This window comes from Sesamum indicum, linkage group LG4 (assembly GCF_000512975.1).
Source record: "Sesamum indicum cultivar Zhongzhi No. 13 linkage group LG4, S_indicum_v1.0, whole genome shotgun sequence".
Taxonomy (NCBI): Eukaryota; Viridiplantae; Streptophyta; class Magnoliopsida; order Lamiales; family Pedaliaceae; genus Sesamum; species Sesamum indicum.
In genome coordinates, this window is record NC_026148.1 from 10243829 (window position 1) to 10262875 (window position 19047).

The 19047-nt window shown below is 34.4% G+C and overlaps 2 protein-coding genes across 9 annotated transcripts; both read right to left on the reverse strand.

The window, feature by feature from the left end:
- LOC105160519 (protein DETOXIFICATION 49) lies at positions 885–2988 on the reverse strand. The gene has a single exon (XM_011077928.2). The coding sequence runs from the start codon at positions 2868–2870 to the stop codon at positions 1248–1250; it is 1623 nt and encodes a 540-aa protein (XP_011076230.1). The 5' UTR covers positions 2871–2988; the 3' UTR covers positions 885–1247.
- On the reverse strand, positions 13264–17888 carry LOC105160520 (serine/arginine-rich splicing factor RS40). 8 transcript variants are annotated; one of them, XM_020693213.1, is made up of 7 exons: positions 17752–17785; positions 16018–16827; positions 15297–15624; positions 14965–15077; positions 14631–14866; positions 13962–14501; positions 13264–13656 (listed from the first exon to the last, which is right to left on the reverse strand). In XM_020693213.1, exons 4-7 carry the CDS (start codon positions 15058–15060, stop codon positions 13620–13622), a joined length of 909 nt encoding a protein of 302 aa, XP_020548872.1. In that variant the 5' UTR covers positions 15061–15077; positions 15297–15624; positions 16018–16827; positions 17752–17785; the 3' UTR covers positions 13264–13619. The 8 variants fall into 8 exon arrangements, with proteins under 8 accessions (XP_020548872.1, XP_020548870.1, XP_011076231.1 ...); XM_020693211.1 differs by having other exon boundaries at positions 15297–15935; XM_011077929.2 differs by lacking the exon at positions 15297–15624 and having other exon boundaries at positions 16702–16827; positions 17752–17888.

Consider the following 19047-nt stretch of genomic DNA (forward strand, 5'->3'; position numbering starts at 1 on the left):
GCATGGCTGCTGCTTAATTTGCTCTTTATTTCCACTCCACATCATCAACATTTATCATTTTTCCTACCTTCAATTTATTAATTATTATTTTTAATTAGATCCCGCAACGGGTAATTAAAATTAAATTAATAAGTATATTCGTTCATGATCATTGTTGTAATATTGGAAGACGGGTGCATCAATTTTGATCAACTTTTTTTTTTCTTTTGTGAGAAAAAATTATGTTTGTAAAGGGATTTGACCAAAAATGAGGAAGTGATTATAGAATAATATTCAAAATTAATTAATAATAAATAAGGTGGTTGAATGACTCGGAGAAGGGCCAAAAATAGGGCTCATATTGTAGGAAAATTATGTCTCAGATTTTTCTTCTTCTTTTGTCTTTATTTTTGTGAAAAGTAGTTCAAAAATGGACCATGGACTTTGAAATCTTCAAATTTTTTATTCCATAGAAACATGGAACATTTTAAATATTAAAAAAAAATGCTTTCGCCTGTAAACAAATTAATACGATATGAAATTATTTATATATTGATAAGGCTTTTAAATATTCTATTTTATTACTATACATGCATGATATATCCTAGGCACATACGATGAATTGTGCATATTATTAGCCTCATTTTTTCATGTGCATGAGAAGGAATAATTAGGTTGTTTTGCTGGTCAATATGATTATTTATTTAATTCGAAGATATAAACATGTTGAATCATTTTGAAGATTAGACGTCTAAAATCACATGAATTCCAATTAAATTGCAAGATCGTCATGGAATAGTTCCAATTAGATTATAAGATTATCATCGAACTGGACATAATCAACTTAGATATCAGTAGAAAAGTTAAAATAATTCAGGACAAATAGTAGTATATATCTCGAAAAATAAAAGAAATGCTGAACTTTTATATTCTATTACACAAATAAGGTATGCAGTAGAGGAGACAAATAGGCGGTTGAATGAATGTTGAAGGCTGTAAGAATATGTTTACTCCCATTAATTATGATATTCAAAAATTAATTGCATCGTCAAATTAACTTTTGAATCCCACTAAGGAGAAAGCGAAATTTCGCCTTTGCCCCTACCAAAATTATATCTTACCTAGACTACCCCTCCTCTTAATTTCCTTAATTCCCTCCCCTTTTTACATTTCAATAGTTGCCCCCCCCAAAAAAAAGAAAGAAAAAAATCTGTTATAAAGCACTATGCTATCTAATTAAGTCCCTAATTAAATATTTAAAAATAAAATTAACACAAACAATCTCCCTTATTTTCTGCTTTAATTGGCTGATCTTTCTCATCATCAACTCCCTCGTTTTCATCAAGAATTTCATATCCTCCGGTCAGCTCCTCCGCTCTTCGGGCCTCAAATTCCCAATCCGTCCGCAGCAGAACCACCATCATCGTCACCATACACGATGCTTGCGCCGCCAGGAGTCCCAACCATAGCCCCTCAAAGTCCATTTTGTAGAAGAAAGCTAAGCCCACCGCAACCGGCATTCCCACCAAATAGAAGCATCCCAGGTTGATGTTTGCTCCTACTTTGGGCCGGGCAGTGCCTCGTAGAACTCCACAGCCCGTAGTCTGCGGGCAGTTCCCGAGCTCACAGAGCCCGATTATGGGCAGAACAAGGGACGTCAATGCTATAATCTCTTTATCTTGAGTGAACATGCTGGCCCAAATATTCCTAACTGATACTGCGAAAAACAGGGCAGAGAATCCCAGCACAAAGCTTCCTGAAAGCCCGACAACCGCGGCGAGCTTCGCCTTCTCAGGCCTTCGGCCTCCTATTTCATTGCCCACTCTTGTTGAGACGCTGAAGCTTAGAGAAGATGGGAATATGTAGATCAAAGAAGTGGTTTGGATTAATATCCCCATTGATGCAACTGTAGCTTTGGGGTTTAATAGCAGCCCGCAAAGCAAGATCATGATTTCATACCACCACCATTCGAGACAAACTGAAATGCAACTCGGAATGGCTAAATTCAACAGTGATTTCCAGCCCTTTAAGCACTCCATTGACAGACCTCCCCATGTCTTTTTGTACACTCCCGACAAGAGTATGTACAAGATCAACGAAGCTACGAGGTTGAAGTTGGTCCAAACCCCACTTAGTGCCACACCCTTTATGCCTAGACTAAGCTTGGAAACAAGAAAATAGTTGATTGGTATGTGTCCAAGAATTGAAACAACGGCGCAGAAAGTTAGAGGCAAAGTATTTGACTGCGTTCTGAGGTAAATTCTCAGCGGATGTAAGAGAGCTTGAGCGAATAAATCGGGCACCGAGTAGAACAAATAAGCTTGAGCTTGTGTGGCAATGGCTTCGTCTTGCCCACAGAACAGAAGAATTCTCTTCATGTTGAGCCACAAAAGGGATATTGGAAACGAAGTTAAAACGAGCAAAAGCACTGTTCTTTGTAGAGAAAGCCCGAGTAAGGTATACTTTTTAGCTCCAAAAGCTTGTCCGCAAATGGGCTCCATTCCCATGGCTAAGCCGGAGAGGATGGAGTAGCCGGTGATGTTGGCGAAGCCAACGGCTAAGGAGCCACCGGCTAAGGCTAAGTCTCCTAACCGGCCGAGAAACAGCATGGAAATCATGGAGCGGGAGTACAGAAGTAGACCGGTTAAGATCATGGGGAATGCTATTCCGGACAAGGAGATGGCTTCTTGGATGACAAGGGAGAGATGGGTTGTGGGGTTGTGGGGTTTTTGAGATTGTTTTGTTGCGCTTTTGGGGATCAAAGAAGTAAACATGTCGGTGTCCTGGGCTTTCTTGGGGTGGTTATGATCATTATGGTTTGGTTCATGATCATCATCTGCTGTGTAGCATTTCATAACGGGTGACGATGTGCTGCTTGTCTGTTGGCACATTCTTGTGTGTGTTTTTACGGGCACTTCGTGTGTATGTGTATGCGTGATATAAATATATATATATATATTTATATCTAGAGAGAGAGAGAGAGGAATTGCTGGGGGGTTATAGAAAGGGTGGGGAGGGGTGTATATATAGTGTTTAGAGGGACGGCTTGGGAAAGTTGGTGTTAAAGAGCACTTGGTGGGTAGTGGGTGTCTTCAGTACTGTATTGACCGGCCGCCACGCGCTACGATACACAAACCATATATTTAATCGAACTAAGATTCTACGTAGTATATATATTCTTTGTCACTCCTCCACTTAGCAATTAGGATTTTAGTGAGTCATGATCAACATAAATCCTGTTAAATTCTTACACCAGTCGACATAGGTACCCCATACCGTGTGAAGCCACTAAACCACTTATATTCATTCTTACATGGTTCTTGTCTTCACACGAAGAAGAAATCCCAACGACGGATAATTCCATACAGACAACATAAATTTTATACAACATAATATTCATATATCGAACATAACATTAATTTATAATAGAAAAATTTCAATTCAAAAAACGCAACGGCTAGTGATTATACATACAAAACGGTATAGTTTGAGTCAGAAAATATAATGTCAAAGGTTTAGGGTTGGAAGGGATGAAGAAGACAATTTGAAGAGTAGAATGAGGAGACAAAATGTGTGTGGACGGTCACACGTGGACCCAAGGGAAACAAAGCAGCGGCCTGTTAAGGGCCCAAGCCATGCTGTACATTTGATCCACACAATGGACAAAAGGAAAGTGTTGGCATTTAGATATAGCAGCCGGAATTTAGTCCATTTTTGTTGTGGCACGGCGCACCGAAAGTGTCGAGGTCTCTATATATGCCTTGCTTGCTGCTTCGGTTTCTTGAAACCATTTCAGAAAGCTCTACCTTGTTCTAACTCAAATCATTGCAATTATTGATCCTTTGATCTTATTGTTTTGAATTGATGTTTGTACCCTATTTATGAATAACATGATTTTAGAAAGATATTTGATAATGTGGTCGCTTCCCATATTGATTGAAGATAATTGGATTGTGTGCTTTTTGTAAATTCCAAATACTGTATCAACATTAGTATTTTACGTACAATGATTAAGATATGAGTTTTTTTTAGGTTTAATTTGATAGTTAATTGTGTACGGGTTTTATAAACTCACAACCCCAACAAAAAGGAAAAAGGAATGTGGCTTAAAATGGGAGTTACAATGGAATTAAAGTTGTCAACTTCAATAACGGATAAGGAGAGATAAGTCAGACTGAAATTTTTTTATTCAAATCAGACTTGATTTAATAAAATTAATTATATGACAAATATGATATATATAATTATCATATAAATACACGGTATAAGAAATTTTAATATGATCAAATTCGATTCGAATTCAAAATTTGAAGTAAACCTTCAGGTGTGGGGGAATATCACATGAAGTCGTACTTCTATACTAATATGGTCGAACCAGTCAACGGCGCAACAGTGGCGCCAACTCCAGGGGCAAGTGGACGGCAGTTCGCGGTTCACCCACGCTGAGTGGGAGAGTCCAATTGGCCTTAACGTGCAGGGTCCAGTGGACCCACCAACACAGAAGCTGATTCAGACAAGATTATGGGTTTAGCAAGTAACAACAATGGTTTGGTCGTATAAAGCGTGTGGAAATTTGAATAAGAAGCAAAAATTTTGCATGCCTAAGACTTCCCCTTCGTTTCGTTGACTTTACCCACCGATTTTCATCACTTCATATTTCCTCACTAATCATATTCCTTTTACATTATTTCAGGTGCATTCCACATTATTTTATTTATTTATTATTATTACAAACCATTAACGACATCTTTTATATTATTATATTTTTCAATTTCAATCCGCATGCATTTTTGGTCCAATAATTAACGACATCTTTAATTAGCAGTCTCATTTGTATTTTCGTACATTATTCAAATATTGATTAAATGCAAGAACAAATTTTAAAATAGTATAGTGAAAAGAAACACAATGAGTTAATTAACAGTTAATTTGTTTTAGTAACGTAATGCATGACTAATTTATTTGGCAGGATTTAAAAGCACCATTTTCAAAGAAATTATTTTTATATTATAAATAATAATAATAATAATAATAATAATAATAAAAGAATTTTTCAGTTGGTACGGCATTATTTCGTCAATTTTCTTGAATCAAAGTGACGAAAATTAAACTTTAAAAATATAGTAAGGATCAAAAGAAAAGTAGCTGAAACATCTAGAAAAGCGCGACTGAGGACATTCACGATTTTACCACATAAATTGACTACTAAAATATTTAATTTAATTACGATGGTTCCATTAAATTATAAATGGTTTCTCACACCACTTTTAGAAAAAATTATATGCACCAAACCTTGGAAATTTTAAATAATAAAAATTAAATCATCATATCAATAATTAAAAAAAAATATTCATAGTATTTAATATTTTTACATAATTAAATCCACTAATTCATTAAGACTCTACTTCCATTATTAGGAAGCGTCCAAAGTGGTTGATTTCCATTGTGCTCTTGAAATTAACATTTTTGTCTAAATCAACTTGGTCATGACTATGAGTGGTTGACTTCGCCATTTGTTTTTTTTTTTTTTATAAATGGAAATAATTCTTTAGATCATTCGATATGTATTTTAAAAATTAACTAATTATATCAATAGTTTTTAAATCAAAATAATTATATAAGTGAAACACAAAGGAAATTATCATAAAGTAGAATATTATTCGTAAATGGGGGATTTATCAAAATTTAGTGTTCAACGACCCCCTAAAAATTAACTCGGATCCCACGATTTGGATCTGCTAGATCCACTTTATAATTTAAAAATAGTAAGAAATAACGTTTAAAAATAATTATCCAAAAAAATATTTCATATTGATAATTATAATTGATTTATTTAAAAAAATATTGATCATTTTTACTTAAAAACACTAAATCAAGTCATGTTTAAGTCTAAAAATTAAAAAAATGATCAAGATCCACAGGTTTGAGGGGGTTTCATTCCTATGATCTCGTATGAATTAACCTCAAATTCTTGGTCCCAACCTTACTGGTGTATGACTTTGAGTTTTTATAAAATGCGGCGGAATTGTACTTTAAATTTATTATTCCATCTTTTTATGACATTTTGGGTACAAATTGCAATAAGTAAAATTTGAAAAGTTGGTGAAACTATTTTAAATTTTACAGTATTCAACTTTCAATTCTGAGTATATTGACCTCGAAAATTCGAACCAAATTCAGTTGCACCACATTCTAACCAATTACAAGGATTTCACCGTATTATTCTTTTAGTAATTACAATCCTTTTGAAATGGTGTCACTAGAAAAATGCGCCTTTTCAATATGGTTAATTATTATACAAAATTATGATAAATATTAATTAATCGTAACTGCATAATGAGTATTTAGGTCAAAACACTTGCAATGGTAAAATATTTTAGCTATAGGTAAAATTATGACAAATTTTGATTAATCGTCGTTGAAACTTAAGTTTTGATATTGATTTTATCTGCCTGTAGTAGATAGTATTGATTTATTATGAATTAAGGCGTAGTAATTTATAACTCAGGAAATAATCAATTTTTTTTGTTTATAAAATAAATACATGATTATATTAATATTTAAATAAGCATAAGAATACGTGGTATCAATACATTAATGCACTTAATAAAAATAAAATATAATAAGCTCATAGATGAATACCCACACGTCTCGTGACCCGAGTTCATGATGATATCAAGTTTGTTCACAGGACACTAATTTCAGTCACCAAACAAAGATATCATTCAGAGTTACAATTATTATTAGGATAATTATATTTTGCTATTCGAACTATATTCGTTTTTTTTTATTTTGTCATCTTTTTTTTTTATGTTAATTTACTATCTCAACTTTTTAAAATTTGCATTTTGTCATATATAGTTGTTTTTTAGTTAAACTTTTTGCTCAAAAAAAAAAGAATCATATGTAGTCATATGTGATATTTAAAGACAATGTGATGTAATGTTTTTCACATGTGCATTGCATGCGATGTTTTTTTAGCAAAAAAATCAACAAAAAAATGGTTATATATCGCAAAGTGCAAATTTTGCAAAAAATGAAATGATAAGTTGACAAAAAAAAAAATAGCAAAATATAAAAATGAATATAATTTTGATGGTAAAATATAATATAGTTGCCCATATAATAAATTTGAGAAATGAAAATTGCATGGATTTAAAAATGGGTTTAAAAGGGCACAACTTAATGACAAAACAGCCGACAAGAAGAGAATGTAAGAAAATGTGTGATCGATCTCTGCTCAATCTTAGACCATAAATACGCCAATCAAAGAGACAATGATGAAGATTAAGAATGTGGAATTAATTAAGGTTTTGTTTATATATAGTTAAAAAGTGGACTAAGTCATGGGCTTCTTTGTGTGGACCGACGGGTCAAATGATGTCTAATTATTAGTCTTATCACAATATATCCCTCTAATTACATGTGAACAATTTTTGTTTATACCAAAAAAGTCTAGTAAACTGCTCTGGCATACCATAAGGAAATAGATTGTAGTAATAAAAGTATATTTTGCCATGTTCAATAATTAGTTATATTTAGGTCTTGCAGTTTTGTCGTATGGAAATAAGGTATTAAGACCTATTAGTCGTTGGAATTTTCTCATCTGCAATCAATGTGAGATGCGTGACAGAATCATCAGCAGTCCCAAATAATGCAATGTGCATGCAATGCAATTGGTCCCTATCGAGTAACATATTGTTCGTTCTAATTTCATACGAGTCTCACGATTATCATCTATTAAAATATTGCGTAGAGTATAGAGACCAAGTTTTGGAGTACAGAAGCTCCACAAGCTACTCATTTATAATCAATACGAAAGAAAGATACAGTAGTAGCATCATCAGTCTTCCATAAAACAGCAAATCAAGGGCAGAATGGATGGAATTAGAAAGCGTGTGCAAGAGAGAGGGAGAGAGAAGTTTGGAAAAAGAGAGAGAATCCTCCAAAAATGCCTTCAGACTACAAGGCCTCTCTTGTTCAAACAACAAAGACAAGATTAAAAAAAAGAATAGGCCCATGTGTGATTTTCATTTTGCAGTTCAACTTTTGTGCTGTCGTCTACACGTAACAAGCAGAGTTTCCGTTTTTGGACTGTTCGACGACAGGTAATTCTTGACGGATTCACAACGTGAACTGATCAGACAGTACATGTACTGTACATCATCATCCCATCCACATCATTAATAGATAGGCGTTGGCAGCCGCTATTCATCAATCTTTCCGTTACAAAACAAGCAAATTAAGATGTAATAATACTGATTACATTAATTCTGCTACTATGCTTCTTTATATAAATCTATCTTTTTTTTTTGTAATACACTTTTTCTTTTTCTTATTGTATACTGTCATGGGTTAGGATATGCCCCTTAAATCATAAATTGCTTATAATAAATACTTCTATATTATCACACATGTATTTTTTCACGTCGACAGAGAGAATCAAGAACACACGACTATAAAATTGAAGAAAAATTACAGTCTGTTTATATGTGATATGGAAAATAGGCAGAAAACCTCGTGTGAAAAAATAAAAACACCAATTTACAACCCCTCCCCTCCCTCCTCAACTTTTAAAATGGATAATTGCGTTGCGCTTTTGTGAAGTTTAGTGTAATTACACATAAATTCAATATAAAATTACACTTAGCGCGCTTCCCTAAGGTTTGTTTTTATCTAATAAATAAATCCCTTCGTTAGTCAAATTCACTAAATTTGATGGTATTAAAGAAAAGGAATAAAAATTCATATTTACCATCAATTCACTTATTACTAACTTATTCCAGATCAAATAAATCTTTTTATAACCAAATTACCTTTATACATCTTCACACATTAATCCATATGAGGAGGGATATCTTCACCCTTATAAAGGTAGTATAATCACTAAAAATTTGTTTGACTTGCAATAAGTTGGTAATAAATCAATAGAGAGTAAATATCAATTTTTTTCATTGTTCTGTTAATATCAACAAATGCACAAATTTTAACTAAATGAGGGACTTATTTATTAGATTGAAGCAAACCTCAAAGATACTAAATGTAATTTTCAAAACCACAGAGGGTCTATATGTACCAAACTCAGGAGAAGGGAGCGTGATTAGCCCTTTTTAAAAAATGTGCAGAATACCACATTCACGCCAATGTTGTAAAATAGTGTGATTTATCCTTACCAACTGAGCCAACAGATTAGCACAATTATAGAAGTGTGTTAATAGATTTGCTAAATATGTATATATATGAGTACGTGTGTATTTCTCAACATTTATATTTATTTACACAAAATAAGATGGCAACAAATCTAAATATGAGATGTTAAAATTTTTAATTGTATTTTGATATTCATAAATATCATAGCTGTCGTGCCCCGGCACAATAGAGAACAAAAGAAGTGTGAAACCAATTTGGTCCCGCTGCTACTGCCTTTTTGTTGTGGTTTGGGAATTGTACACATGTCCGATGCCCTTTCTAGATTCTTGAATCTAAAACATGCCATGCACTTATTGTTGGAATTTTGTTTCTCCTTTTTCCAATTGGGGAAAATAGGGTCATCCTATTATAAAAGGTAAATTACCATAATTTTTTTAAAAATTTATCATAATTATAAATACTTTCTCATTATTTAAAAAATTGTACATACTTTTTTAAAATTATAAATATCCTAACAAATACAGCCTACAATGGGCTATCAAAAAGAGTATTTATTAGAATATTTGTAATTTTAATCGATATGTGTATATATATATAATTTTTCAAACAACGAGAATGTATTTGTAATCATAACAACTTTTAAAAGAATCGATTGTAATTTACGCTATTATAATATAGTATTAATTTGGACCATATATAAATCCTTGTCCTTCATAATTTGAAAACTTGATATCGTCTGATCCTTTTCACGTAACAAAATTTTAATTAAAAAACAACCATTTATGATGTATTAAAAAAACACTTGATCCTAGATTTTTCGAGCAAATACAGTCGACACCTGTAGTTCAGATCAATTATGCTATTATCATTTTTTCAAAATAGTAGTTGGGTTCAGAATTATTCGGTCGTACAGACAATGAGACTATTGAATCCACAATTTTATTATTAAAAAATATTAATCAAAACTTTGTCGTGGAATGAAATAAGTCAAAGTAAATGGACTATGTACCACTTTAGTGGTCGTTTTATTATACTTATTCAACCCTTCATTTTTCATGCATTTCTAACGTGGGCCGCGGGAGGTAACATATACCTCGACTTATACGAAAAACACAATTTCATGACTTAAAGAAATAATTTTTTTTTTAAATTTTATATAATTGAACATTACAAATAAAATGTGAGGTCCAATTAGAATATTTTATTATAAATTGATATTAAATGTTATATTATAGGGCAAATTACACTGTCTTTATAAAATGTTAAGAAATGTTAGTAATATTTTTTAGGGGCCTTTGTGTAAACTTTGGTTCTAAAGAAAGGGTGTATTTTAATTACGACTATAATATCAAAAGTCATGTATTTATAATTTTATAAAAGACACAAAATATTTGTATATTTTAATTTAACCTCAAGCAACGTTAATGTAATTTATCCCATATATATTATTTTATACATGTACGTAATGTATGTTGAGTCTTTTTATAAATTTAATTAAAACTAATATAAATTTTATATACATGACGAGTATAAATTAATAAAAATGAAAATGTAGCAACGTTGTGCACTTATTATGACGTATGGATTAGGTGGGTGATTGGTGAATAGATGTGCAAAATTTCTTGATGCGACATTTTTTACAATCATAAGAATTCTGCAAACTCCAATAAAGCTCTAATAATACATGACTGACCAGACCGCGCCTGTTGCAATATTTTGGAACACTGCATTGGATTTTAGTATGGATGCAACATTAAATAATGATAATACTATTGTTATTTCAAAAAAAGTGGGAATATGTATACGTTGGTCGAATGTGATCATTACATTCACATGTAGAGATCAAGATTGAAAATCTCATCACAGAAAAAGGTGGATTCTTGTGTATCTTCTTCCACTGTTTTTTCTTATTTTATTTTTTGATTTATTGACTATTTGGATAAAGGAAACAATTAATATTTGAAATTAGCATACTATTAATAACAATTAATATATTACTTTTTTATGATAATTGTTTGAAGACGGGCAGATCTGTTTGTAACCATACTATCCTTAAATATATTTATACGCTAATGCATGTAAGAACTATATTTTCACCTTATAAGTCTTGTTTGGTCATAAAAAATTTGTTTGACCTGTAATAGGTCACTCGATGGTAAATATGAATTATCAGTCAATTTTTTTTACTGCTATTAGTAAATTCTGTAAATTTAATTAACGGGTCGAATACTATATGTGACCTCCAAAACCACGAGAAATATACATATACTTACACCAAACTTTAAAAGAGTGCAATATAATTATCCCTATAAGAAACGCAACGTCTGTCGTATACTTGAGTTCTCTCAACCCTACAGTAGCAGGTGAGAAGCTTTGGGGGGATGTGTTTGCCTACAAAAACAAACATTTGAATCAGATTGAATCATGAGATATTGACCACCAACACCGCCCCCCAACCCAAGAAAGTAGCGGCATTATTATGATCATACACCCTTTCAAACTAATAACATTTTTCTGAGAGAATTAGGATGTTCTTTGTCATATTGAAAAAGTCACTATACTTGAGTTTAAATGCTTAATGCAAATTAAAGACAAATAATATGTTTATGGTTTGCAAAATTTCTTTCAATTTGGCTCTCAGAATTTCAAACTATTATTAGGAGGTTGCTGAAAATATAACCAGAGGTATATAAGGTGCATACAGTTGCCAAAGATTCTTACCCCCCTTACAACCGGAAAAAGTACAGTATATCTCTATTCATATTTCGAAACGTGTCTTGAGACAATGATGTAAGACTGTTGTACAGCTGCAATAAAAGACAGCGACTTCTGCCCCATTTTGATCGCGATTGTTGTGCATCGAAAACAATTAAAATGCTTCCTGTTCATATATGCATCAGCATCACGCCTTGGAAGTTTAATTATATTCTTAATTACTGGGTACGTGTATATAAATAAACATGTGTATGTTGGATGGCATCCAACTTACGTAGTGTTATAGTAAAAAAATGTTGGGATGTATTGAAACAATTGAAAATATATATTATATAATATATGTTTTTTTTTCCTGTTAAAAAATCAAAAAGCAAAATGTGAAACATGGCATGAGAAGAATGGAGTATGCAGTAGGACTTAGATATGAGAGCCAAGAGGCAGAGAGTGGAGTCTCAATCCAGACCACAACCATAAATAGTGAGTGGACAGGGGCAGGGGGGTTGATTGACATACGTGCGGTGCAAAGCCTGTTATCCTCTCATTACATGCAATGCACCACCAATGCGGTATGTTTGATGAATTTGAACTACTTTTGCACAGCCTGCAATATGCCGTCTGAAAAGCCAAACGCCATTTATGTTTTTGCGAAAGCAGCATCAGTACCATTCAGTCCCCGTAACTTTTCCTGTGGTCGATTCAAATGGGAAAAAAAGAAAGGGGTTAGGAGTTCTTTTCAGGGGGGGGCCATTGGCATGTATCCTTTTGCATCTGTAAATGTTGATTGGCCTATTTTGGTTCTCGTTTCTACGTAAAATCTGAAAAGAAGTGCACAAGTGAGAAATGGGTTTCAGAAAAGTCTCGAGTGTCATTGTGAGTGGGCCTCTATCTTCTGCATCATAAATGTGAAAATATTGCCGCAGGAGGGAATTGTGAAGCTTTTTTAAATTCTCAGTTCACTAAATACATTAAGAAGAAGATGATGAATGAAATCAAAAAAATTCTAACAACGCCCAGCTTAAATATAATACTGCTACCACACTAGAGAATATGGATGTTGCTCATAGTGATTGTTAAAGAAAGAGCACCAGTTGGAAATGATTATAAGCACCGTACTACATTCCTAACAGATAGGATACTTGTCGACTGCAAAGAGAGTCCAAAAAACCACCAGAACGCCAAAACAGTCGCTTTCCTCTGGCAGGAAAGATGTTCGCATTTCACACTAATAAGAAGGAAACAAATTTGGCTTTCAGTTTTTTGGTACCCAACCTCCATAGCTGTATATAATAAGATTAACTCGAGAAACGTGCATCACATGCGAACTTATTATATATGAGCTCTTTTAGCATTGAATTCAACACCTTATGATGTAAGAACTCGATAGCATTGAATTCATCATCTGCGCAATGGATCTGTCCCTAAACGAATAAGACATTGGTAACGATTACGCCCTTCCACCCATCATTAAGCTAACTAGGGGATTGTACTGGTAACATGTTTACACAGTTAACAAAGACTCCGATAGAGATACATACACCACATGTCCGAGCAAAGGTATGGGCAGTTCAAAATCTTGTTGCAAAGACCAAAGACAGCACACAAACTACATTCAGTGTAGCAAAGTTCACAACACAGAGCTAACAAAAATAAAACCAAAGAGGATCTAAAATATGCTAACGACTAAGTCATGGGTATGATTACGTTGCCATGCTTGTATGAAGTTTGTGAACTGCAGCACATTGCATCTGCTTCCATGACACAGCAAGCCTTGCATATTATGATTGAGACCTTTCCCGTGCTGGGGGTGATTGACTGCATCACCAAATTAAAGAACCAGTAAATAATTTGCATAATAGATATATCATTTTGATAGCTTAATAATGTAGGTGTTTCTAGGGCAGCAAGCAATTTGAGCTTTAAAAATTCTCAGGGTCAAGTCTAATTAAAAACGAGATTGAACTCAGCTCATCTAAAAACAAGCTTGTTCAAGCTCGACTTTGAACTACCTTACCTCCACTAAAATCATAATTTTGATTCTTAAACCAATATGAGTTTATTATGCAATCCCTTTGTTCAGATCTTAAAGATAACATATAAGCCAGAAATTGATGGTCTACCTCCCGTAACGCTCAGGCCTAGGGCTTTCTGCGTCACTGTAAGCAGGACTTCTATCACGAGCATAATCATCAGGGCTTGGTACCCTCTCTCCTGGCTCTCTTTGAGGGCTTGGACTGGGACCGCGGCCATAATCTGGACTTACCCTCTTTCCTGGACTGGTGTGAGCACCAATATCACCATTGGACCTCTCCCTCTGAGGACTAGGGCTGTGTTTATGTTTGTAATCAGAGTCTCTCTCCTTCCTGGGACTTGCACTTAGGTCATGACCACGCCTCGGATCCCTTTCTTTCCTACTGGGACTCCGGTTAGACCCACGAGCATAGTCAGGACTTGCTCGGCGATACGGACTCGGGCTACGGCCACGACCATGCCCATAATCAGGACTTTCTCTCTCTCTCTTGTATGGACTGGGGGACCTGACCCTGTCATAGCCTCTCCGCGGTGATCTGTCACGAATTCGGTCAGGGCTATATCCATTCCGCCTCTCATCATCATCCTTGATAGCATACTCAACAGTGATAACACGATCCAACAATTTGCTGCGTAGAATACCCAAACAGTAAAAGTCAAGCTCCCAACTAGTCTAATAGCAGATGATTCAATAGGAAAGAAGCCATGTTCAATACATGATAACTGCAGTTCCGAGAAATCTGTAAGGTTAAACTAACCTCATGTTAGTCGCATCCAGAGCTTTTGTTGCATCTTCTTGAGATTCATACTGTATGAAGGCAAAGTTCCGCCTGATCCTTACATTTAGTATTTTCCCATATGGATCAAAATGTCTCTCTAAATCTCTTGTTCTGGTATGATATGGATCAAAATTTATGACAAACAGAGTCTTTGAGGGTCTCAAGTTGGATGAAGATTTTCTAGAGCTCTCTGGCCGCCTGCTACTTCGTTCTTGCTGTGGCACAACAGAAGGGAGCGAGTAAGAAGCATTCAGAACATAAATTTCAAAATAGTGGACCCGCTCTATGGTGACAGAAGGAAACATTTTATTACCTTTGTCCACTCAACTCGGAGTCTACGGCCCTTTCTACCAAATTCAATTCGGTCAAGTGCACGAATTGCATCATCTGCATCTCTTTCATCCTCCATGTAAACAAAAGCAAAACCTGCCAACAGAAAACAAACAACATCCATGTATCAAAATCACTTCTTCTAAGTCAATATAGTGCCCTGCATGAAGCATTATCCCATTACATTATTCATTCGTCATTAATGTTTCTTCCAGCCCATCAATGAGAAATCCATATACCATGTCACCAGGTAACATTACTAAAGACCAGTCTTGTCTATCCAAAAATTACTGACCAGTTAAATCAGTAACAGACCTTGGCCAGTGAACTAAGTGATGTCAATGGAGGACAACTATCCAAAGGTGGATGTCTCATGACATCACAATGTAAAGTGAGTTCCTGCTCCAATTTATTCGGCTGCCTCAGCTTCTAGGTCTGCGTGTAACGTGGAAAAATGAAGGATGGGCAAAAGTCATGAGGAATGAATTCAATTATGACTCAGGAAAATGTGGGATGGTGATGCCATGGATGATCAGAGGGCTCTTCTAGGAAATTAGAAGAGGTCGCTTGTGACTGCCAGGAAATGAAATGCAGAAGAAACCCTTCCATCAGCCAGGGAGCGTATGGACAATGCAACGAGATCCTGCGTCAAAGAATTAGTTGAGTATGGGGGTCTCACACTTATAAAGATATACTTTCTTGCTTTAAACACATCCTGACACCCCATGAAACTCAACAAGGAAACACTTAAGTCGTCAACATGCAAGCAGTATGTGTGGTCTGCTGCGGTGGCTCCTGTATGCACAGGACTCTCCCAAAGCTTGTCAGACAGCCTTCTTGCACTCCTTTGTCCTCTGAGAAGGTGATACTCGGCATCCACTAAATCTTTTGGTTTTTTTAACCACGATATAATCGTATTTTATGCACGTCTATATTACAGAACTGCACATTAAACTTTATGGAATGCATAATTACTATTTTTCCGCATAACTAAAGAAAACAAGTAATGGAACCTAACAGAATTAGAAACACTTACCATCACTCTGTCACTATCCACACCAAAATCAATAGAACTGTCACTCTTATTATCAAATGTGTAAGTTTGCCGCATATACTGCTTCTGGCACGGAACCTAGTCAGTCTCTGCAGTCTCTCATTCAGCTGAGAAGCCTGTCTCAACCAATTTTCCAATAGAACACCTTGTGAAGCAGCAGTGGCACGAAAGTGTTTCACGCAAGCAGACCAATACAGTGGAAAGCGATGTTGACTCAAGCCAGTGGTAAGCGATGCTTCTCCCTCAAAACACAGTGCATGTATATATGTCGTATTTATGTATTATTCCTACTCACATAGAATAATCAACTCCTACATTGTATTTGATGTAACTGGTTCAGTTTTAATGACATTGAAATAGTTAATAATCTGACTTTTCAGATATATCACCTCCATTAATTTGACAAATTGCAGGCCTATACCGTATAGGAGTATGTCTATCTAATCCATCAAGCTCTCCCAAACTTTGTAAATATAAGAGCATTGTCTCCAATAGATATATAAGAGCATGTGAAAATTATTGCATAATTCCCTTAACAAATGACCAAGATGTTCAGAAAATCTTGACTGCATAGGATTCAAATGACTGAATTTGATCCTTAAATCAAGTTTATTAGCAAACAAATTACATGTTCTTGAACAAACATTTCAATGCAGTCAGACGTACCAGACTTCATGTCGACTCTATCAACCTTTCCATATCTTCTGAATAGCCTCTCGAGGTCAGATTGTCGGGCATCATACTCAAAGTTCCCACAGAAAATCGGCCTCATTTCACTTCAACTCTGATATACTAAGACATACATTCACAGAGAGAACACAATTCAGTATTATCAAAAGCCATATCTTTTATAATATCAATTTCTAATTCTTTCTAGTAAAACATCTCCTGGAGCATTCATCCACCCACTTCATTTTTTTGGGAAATATTTTATCAAAAATTGCCCAACTAAAATCAGTTGGCAATTTGGAAGACTTCCAGCTAATATCTTAACAGCACATTGTAAAATGAGAGCTGAAAACTATAGTAATTTCAGTAATCCGAAAGCAGTTAAACAAAAAAAAAATCACCAGTAGCTCTTTACTATTCTTAAGACTTGATATTTCAAGCAATATTCTCAACTGCTTCTTGTTCAAATTTTCAGCAACCACATCTTCCTTAAAATTTTACCTCCGGAAAGATTACAGAAGGGAAACTATGTAAGTGAACTCAGTTCTCAATTTCCCTGCACTGCCATCACTACAGTTTAAAATATAAATGAACTCTAGATTTACAACCATCACTACAGTTTAAAGTACAAATAATCTCTAGATTTGCAATTTCTCCACATCGCAGGCAAAAAATATCCGAAGTTTCAGCGATCAAAATGAGAAAAAATCGATAGCACCAACAAAACATATTTTTCCCCGAGATGAAGTACAAAAACTTAAAAGAAACAAAACGTATAAATTTATACCAAAAAATTCAAACTAAAGAAGAAAAAAAAATCTCTAACTAATACTCAGAGCTTCAGAATAATTTGATACCTCCATTAATTTCAACCAAAATCAAACAGCACTTCAACCACAAAGAATTAACAAATGATTGGAAAAAGAAATAAAACTAGAACGCCAAGAGTTACAGAATAACAGATCGGCGTCAAAAACAAGCATTTTTACGGAAAAAGAAACTATTAATTTACTACAGAAAAGTTGAATTCAAAGGACAAGAGAATACCTTCGGTAACGTCGAAACCCTAGCCGTTGAGAACTCGATGGTAGAGAAAATATCTTCTTGTGCAAATGAGATTGTCAGCTAAATACATACGACTACGTAATCATATCTAGAGGGAGGGTTAAATGGTCATTGGAAACCATGGCTTATGTGCGGACCGGATCCGATCCTACCCGACCATAATCCTATTTGGACCCGGTAATTGTGTTCATCTCGGCCCAGCCCATGTATACTAAGAAAAGGTATTTGGACTCATTAAGTTGTGTTTTCTTGGCCCAGCCCATCTATACCACTTATGCCCGCCTTCATTTAAAGGGAAGGGATAAAAATGGATAAAGTAACTAATTTATCACATTCAATTGAATGTTTATTTGCATGGAAAATTATAGGGAACTGAATTATCTCATGTTTGCTTCTTGGACTCAATTGGGATGTGAATTTGTGACAATTTTTGTTTTTCCTAAGTTGTTCTTACACAATTTCATATATTAAGAATAGCAACATTTAATCCTACTCACATTGCCCAGATTTGATTATAGTGAGACGGCAATCCATCAATTATCAGGCGATATCACAAGCCTGCCACCTAGCAAGTAAACGAGGAACAAGACCAGATATTCTGAAATATTCGACCTATTCGTTAGAGTAAACATGGCCTAAGGGAAACAGTTTGTCTTCCTGTTTACTTTCTGACATTCTTTTAATTGAATTGGACGTGCATGCTCGCTCCAAGTTAGATTTTTTAATCAAAATAATATTGGATATAGTTTTGCATTCAAGCATCAGTCTTGTAATTGATGTGTGCCGTAAGTTACTAAATTTAGCCCAAAATAGGTATATTATAACAATAAAAAAATGTAGAATATGGGAGTAAGATATTCGCATTATTGGTAACATATATCATAATATTAAATGTTATTCATAAATAGTCATCAATAATGTGTATATCTATTGATTTGATTGTGCTAGAGCCATAAATTTATTATCATCTTTTCTCTTGAGCATATATATATTTCATTTCATAATTAAGAGACGGTTATGTGATTGTTTTCCTCGTAAATCAACATGTCGTTGCAACTTAAATAAATAATACTGCAGCTATAAGTTGAGTTACTCTACATATATACGTACGCAGAACAAAAATCTCAATGTATTAATGGTCTTCGACATTAATATAGTAAGTAAGTCACTTTAGGACCTTTTAATAAAAAAAACATTCTTCAAGTCAAAATTTTATATAATTGAAAATGTCTACAAATATGATTTATACAAATGTGATAGCAAATCATCCTCCTTAAC

Bases quoted from the DNA above. Each gene is read 5' to 3' on its own strand.
- LOC105160520 (XM_011077929.2), bottom strand. From the start codon at position 16,807: ATGAGGCCGATTTTCTGTGGGAACTTTGAGTATGATGCCCGACAATCT. The intron at 15,078-16,701 runs GTACGTCTGACT...TTCTGTTGGCAG, and splicing joins TAGAGTCGACATGAAGTCTG to GTTTTGCTTTTGTTTACATG. The intron at 14,502-14,630 runs GTTAGTTTAACC...TATTCTACGCAG, and splicing joins CTGGATGCGACTAACATGAG to CAAATTGTTGGATCGTGTTA.
- LOC105160519 (XM_011077928.2), bottom strand. From the start codon at position 2,870: ATGTGCCAACAGACAAGCAGCACATCGTCACCCGTTATGAAATGCTAC.